The sequence below is a fragment of the Oenanthe melanoleuca genome, chromosome Z, assembly GCF_029582105.1.
Source record: "Oenanthe melanoleuca isolate GR-GAL-2019-014 chromosome Z, OMel1.0, whole genome shotgun sequence".
In the NCBI taxonomy this organism is placed as follows: domain Eukaryota; kingdom Metazoa; phylum Chordata; class Aves; order Passeriformes; family Muscicapidae; genus Oenanthe; species Oenanthe melanoleuca.
In genome coordinates this window covers 66,024,176-66,030,175 of record NC_079362.1, presented here as the reverse complement: position 1 = coordinate 66,030,175, position 6,000 = coordinate 66,024,176, and the positions used below count along the sequence as shown (strand labels likewise).

The 6,000-nt window shown below is 51.3% G+C and overlaps 1 protein-coding gene across 1 annotated transcript in view; it reads left to right on the top strand.

The window, feature by feature from the left end:
* The first annotated feature begins 2,242 nt into the window (after positions 1-2,242).
* TARS1 (threonyl-tRNA synthetase 1) overlaps positions 2,243-6,000 on the top strand; it is a 29,316-nt gene continuing 25,558 nt past the window's right edge. Inside the window, exon 1 of the mRNA XM_056513066.1 lies at positions 2,243-2,782. Within this exon, the coding sequence (XP_056369041.1) occupies positions 2,327-2,782 (456 nt within the window). The 5' untranslated portion in view covers positions 2,243-2,326. The remainder of the gene's footprint in view (positions 2,783-6,000) is intronic.

The window sequence follows — 6,000 nt, the reverse complement described above, 5'->3', positions numbered from 1 at the left end:
TTTTTCATCCTTATTTTTTTGTGGCTCCGAGATTTCAGTCATTTCACATGGCTCCAAGGACTGAACACAGTCCCTGGTACACAGGCTGTGTGCCTCTTCCTCCCAGGGATCTGAGAGCTCAGTGCAAACCCCCAGCCAGCAGCAACCTAACCCCTGGGCCAGCCTCTGTCCTCCTCCAGGACAGCTGGAGGGGCAGTTTCTGTCCCAGCTCTGGGAGAATTTCAAGCAAGAACCCTGTGTCTGCTTGAAAGCCCACTCCCAGTCAGGGAGCTCAGTGAAGGCTGACCACTCAGGTGGGACCCCAAACAGCAGCTTTGAAAACTAGAAAAGGTGAGGGCTTAAAGCCAAGGACATTGTCACAGCAGGTGTGACACAGAAGTCATTAAAAATTGGAAACCAATCAAGAAAAACATTTCTAGAAAGTGCTCTGGACAGTGTGCTGTTGCCCACAAATCCTGCTGTCCCGCTGGGGGGATCCCAGAGTCCCCAGAACAAAGACCTTGACTGATCTTCAGACCTCATCTGGTGCACCCTCCACGTGGTGTAGAACTCTTAAAATATTGTGGTAACCTGAAAGATTCCATGAGCAGCAGGGCCAAAGGAATCCACCAGGTGAGTCTTTGAGGTCAGAAAGGCACAAGTGGAAGCTGGAGGGCCCCACTTGTGTGGCAGAAGTCAGAGAACAAATGAAGAGGCGAGATGTAAGGAGGGATCCCACAGGGCACACTGGGGACAAAGAAAAGGGCTGCTTCTGTCCAGTCATTTGCAAGTTGCAAGAATTGTGAAAGATCAAATGTCTCAGCTCAGCAAAGCATTTCAGACCAGGCTTAAAGCAAGACCCCTTCCCTGACTGTCAGCGTGGTGTCAAGAGTGGGGCTGGGTGAACACTTGTCTTTTCCTGCTGTAAGCATGCTGTAATGCTCTCAGCATCAAGAAACCCACACACACACACACACTTGACAAGCATCTTTCCCCACACTGTGGTTTCCTCCAGCACTGACACATTTATTTCTCTCCATTAATTATATTTCCCCAATTGGTACTTAAAAGGAAAGCTGCATTTTAAGCACTTGCTTCAGTGAATAGGAAATTGAAGAGCCCTGTACAACTGTTAGACCTCAGTTATCTCACACACTCCGACACATTAAATGATTCCACAGCAGAGTAACATCAGCAGTGCAAGGCTGTTCACATCCACCATAGTACCAGTTCTGCCTGCCACACACACATGATCTTTATCTGTCCATTTCTGATGCTATTTTAACACTCTGCAACAAGATATGTAAGAACTGTACAGAGGGCTTTGCACATCCATGGCTTTCTTGGAAGATACCTATGGACTTTAACCTCATCCTGCAGTTCACTCCTGCAACACATCTTTTCTTTTTGCATGACTTACTGGGGAAGTCTGCAGTTGGTAAAACCTACTAAAAAATATTTCTGATAAGCACGTATATCCATGCATTGCTAGGCAAGATCTCGCTTTAAAGCACATCTAACTACAAAACTGCACGTTCCAAAGTACTTTGCTTTGCAGCTCCATGATGCAAAGTCAGTTCATCCAGCCTAGACATGACTGACTCAGATGTTTTACAAGCCATTTATTCCCACGGTGTCTTGCTAACTGTCGGTGACAATATCACAGCATGCACTTAGGTGTCTCACACATTCCCTGAAATTGCCATTTCGCCTAAACGCATCTGTTATTTACGAGGTACTCGACAGGAGTACTCCCCATGGAACAAGTCGTGAAAAGGTCTCCCGCTGCAAGGCACAGCGGGGTGAGAGGAAAACATCTTTGCTTAGTGCCTGAATTTACAGTGTTACTGCAAAATCTCAGAGAATAAGCAACAGATTTGCTGCCCTGCAGACGTGAATAACTTTGGGTAAACCAGACCGCCAGAAGAAAGCTGATTTCGTACACAAAGCTCTCCTAGGGTGGTCCCCGAGGGCAAACGGCTCTCCACGCCGTCGGGAGGCAAAACTCTGCGGGCAGAGCTTTCACTCGGGACTGCGGCTCCCATCGGCCGGGGGTGCCCGGGATGCCGTCGGGGGATGCCGCGGATGCCGTCGCAGCGCCGCAGTGGGTTCCCCACGGGCGGGGACGAGCCACGGCTCTCCCCCCGCCGCAGGTCCTTCCCTCCGCGGGATTCCCACCGCCCCGGCCGCCACCCAACGCCGCGGAGGAGCCCGGCCGGGCACTCCGCCGCCACTCACCCCTCTCGCCCGTCTGCAGGGCGCGGACGACGTCGTCGATGTCGAGGTGCCTGCTGGTCTCGTCGAAGCTGTGCACGGCCATGTGGAATGCCTCCTCCTGGAAGACCACATGGACGCCCTCCATGGCGAAGAAGCAGCTGCGCTCGGGGTTGCTGTCGCTGTAGAGCAGCGTGGCCCGGTTCCACTGGTGGTGGCGGAAGAGGGCCAGCAGCATCTCTCCCATCTTGGCGTAGGCGGGCGCGACGCGGGTGAGGTGCGAGTACTCGCCGCCCTTGGCGCCGAAGCCGGCGGCCAGCGCGCCCGCCGACAGCATGGGCACGTCCCAGTGCGCGGCCAGCCGCGCCACCGGCGCCGCCGCGTACTCGCACACCGGCCCCAGCAGCAGGTCGGGGCGGCGGCGCTGCAGGGCCACCATGTCCACCAGGCTGAACAGGGCGCGGTTGCCGCACGCCGAGTCCTCGTAGGTGAGCTGGAAGACGTAGCCGGGCGGCAGACCTGCGCCGCTCTCCCGCAGGCTCCGCACCGCGTACTCGATGGCCGGCCGCACCCGCCCCAGCGAGAAGAGGTAGGCGTCGTCCTGCGGCAGCAGCACCAGCACCCGGATCAGCTTCTCCTCCTCCTCCGCGCCCGCGGGGCCGCCGCCCAGCGCCGCCCGCGCCGCCAGCACGCAGCAGAGGCTGCCGAGCAGCCAGGGCGGCATCGCGCCCGCCCCCCCGGAGCCGCCGGAGCTCCGGCAAACTTTTCGCCCCCCCCTTCCCCGCCCGCCTCGAAATTGTTCGGTCGTGCTTTATTTCTCAGGTGTTTGGCGGATTCACAACCTGCCCCTCCCCACCCCGCCTGCGGGTCACGGACGGAGCATCTCTGCTTTTCTCTTTCTCTTATAGATGGACGGCTATTACTACGATCACTTTCTCCCGCACGCCGGATCCCCGCGCGGGGCTGCGCGCTGCGCCCTCCCCGCTTAAGTAGCGCGGGAGCGGCGGCAGTCCGCACGGCCGGCGCGGCGCGGCCGCTTTGTGCGCAGGGAGGAGCCGGCCCGGGCGCTCCCTCCCGGCGGCCCCTCCCTGCGGCCCCCCCGCCCCGCGCACCTCCGCGCCCGGGCGGGCGGGGGTGTCCTTATCGCGCACGTCCAACACTGATGTGTGTGTTTCGCGTACCTTCCTGCTCGGCTGCTGCCCTCCCTTGCCAAATGAGTCCCCGCAATCGGGCCCGGGGAGTAAAGCATCTCATTACGCTGACATTTTTTTCTTAAATAGTTTTTGGGGGTTGCTCCAGCCCCCTTAAGCAGTCGCATAAGGAAGGCTTTTGAGGCACCCCGAGGGCTCAGGGGTTCGGCGCTCGGCAGGGCTGTGGGATCTGGGGAAGGAGGGGTTGCAGCATCAGCAGCAGGGGATGCAGGCGGCAGCCTGAAGGCCGCTGCGGCAGGGCACAAGCAGGGCTGCTCTGCTCCCATCTCCTCACCCGGAAGGGTGCCCATCCACAGCATAAGCCTCCAGGAGGTTGACAGTGGATCTGTGACTCCCGCCTGTGTCCATCTGGGATCCTTCTGAGCCCCACCCCGTGCCAATAAAGTCTGGATGCCGGGTTTTATCATTTCCCATTGGGTTGAGAGACACAGTTTCTTGCCCCCAGCAACAGAGGTTAACCCCAGTGAAGGAGAGGTCTGAGATTATTTTACTGGGGGAAAAAAAAAAAACTTTTGGAATTACTGGGATAACACTGCCTAGTCCTAAGAGTATCCCTGTTCATTTCTACTCACTGGTCTAAAACAGCTATGTTTCAGATTTTGTTAGCCTTTTCTGTAATAAAGTGATGTGAAATGTGCAAGATGTTTTGTGAAAGAGGCTTTGGAACACCTGATGCTTTTTGACTGCAATATCTTAAAGGATGGCACTCTGTGGAGCTTTGTGAGCCCTGTAGCAGCACAAATCCTGAAAGCCAGAGCAGGGCTGCATGGTTTGATGTCTTATGGCTGCTAGAGTGTGCTAGGTTTGCATTCAAAAGGTGAGAGAACTGCTCCTGGTTTTACAGAAGGAGTTTGTTTAGTTCAGCACAGAGGTCGTTGTCAGGGCAGTATGTGTAAACTTTTTTTTGTTGCTGCCTTCTCTGTTCAGGCTATGAATGGGAAACCTGCACTCCTGTGGTGACCATCTGCTCACCTTTAAGGTGCCTCAATTAAATAAAGAAAGCTCAAAGCGCTTGTGCAATTACATCTGAGAAGTGGAATGAAAACAGCAGATAACATGAAGTACAGAAATAATCACCAACATTTATCTAGTAAGGCTCGGTAAAATAAAGAAGCTCAGAAATTCAAAGATGGGTAGTGTCTCTGGAAAATGTACCTCTCGTAGTTTTATTTGATTACTGAATCAAACTTCAGAGTGCTCTTGAAGATTACATAAACATCCACCCTGGTGAAGCTGGTTTTGTGTGTTCCTGTGTTGTAAGTTATGTCAGGCATTTTTTGTTGTAAATGACTCCGTATAACATATAGGAGATTAGGCAGAATGTTACAATATACAACACACCAGCCCTCTTTACCACAAAGCTTGCAAAAACATTTTCTTAAGACACATTTTGAAATGCTGACCTTTGTAGTCATTGCTTTATGGTCACCCTACAGATGTGTTTACAGCACCAAAATCTGGTCAGATCTCTCTCAATTTCCTTCTTCCCCCAGCAGAATATCTTTTTCATTTTACATGAAATGTAAAGCCCCATACTTCCTAGCTGTCTTATTTGAGTGTAAGCTGTGTAAACACAACAAAGGAGACATTAAGCCCATGAACCACAGGGCTGCTGCCCCTTCACACGGGTTGCTCCTTGTGAGGTATAGTACTGCTCTGAATGAATAAGAGTGGGAGAAGCAGGGCCAGCGTGAGGAAAACAAGAAACAAAAGGCATCTAGCCAGTACTGTGTAGCAGTAGTAGTGTCAGAGTCCAATTTCAGTGCTTTCCTAAAAACATTTGGCCCACAGTGTGTGGTTCTTGCTCACCTGAGCAACTGCATTTACTGACTGGGAGTCAGTGTCTTTGTGGGCCTAGAGTGCTATATATACATTTCTGTTCCCCTTTGCTCTAAGTAAGTTTTTATAAAGAAGAATCCCAGCCTATGATTGACTTATTTTTCTGAGCCAAGAAGTTATGAATGAGAATTTACTTGTTAATCTCAATTCAAAATGTCACTTAATACACCATTATCAATTCACTTACAGTATTTTCCATAGCTATAAATTCAACATTTCTCCACAGACATTTTTTTTTCAGCTATATAAATGCTTTTTAATAGGAAAAAATCCTGCAGTTGCAGATTTGTAGCAGGCAGAATGCCCAAAGACTGCAGTGAGAACAGAGATTTCAGAACAGCCTGTTAGGACTAAAGTAATTTCGGACACAGGCTATTTTCTCCCCAGAAATAACTCAAACACAAGTCAAGAATCACTTGACTTGCTCCAGCTAGCATTAGCAGCAGCCTGAGCTGCCTGGTGCCAATTCAGAATTTTTTTCACAGATGGGTTTGCTGAAAACACAGTCCCACCTACAGGCTAAAAAGATGAAATGCTTTAATATTGCCTGTACTGCAAATATACCCTTCAATATGCCACTCAGACTTGCAAACTCTTTCCCTGTTTTTCAAGTTATCTATTATCTTGTTATTTTAAGGGATTTATACTCGTCTGGAACGCTCCTAATAGATTTCTAAAAGCATCGTGATGTATCTTGTGTCTCTTTTTGTGTTCTGTAACCTTACCTTCATATACTTCTGTTATGTAAAAATCAGCA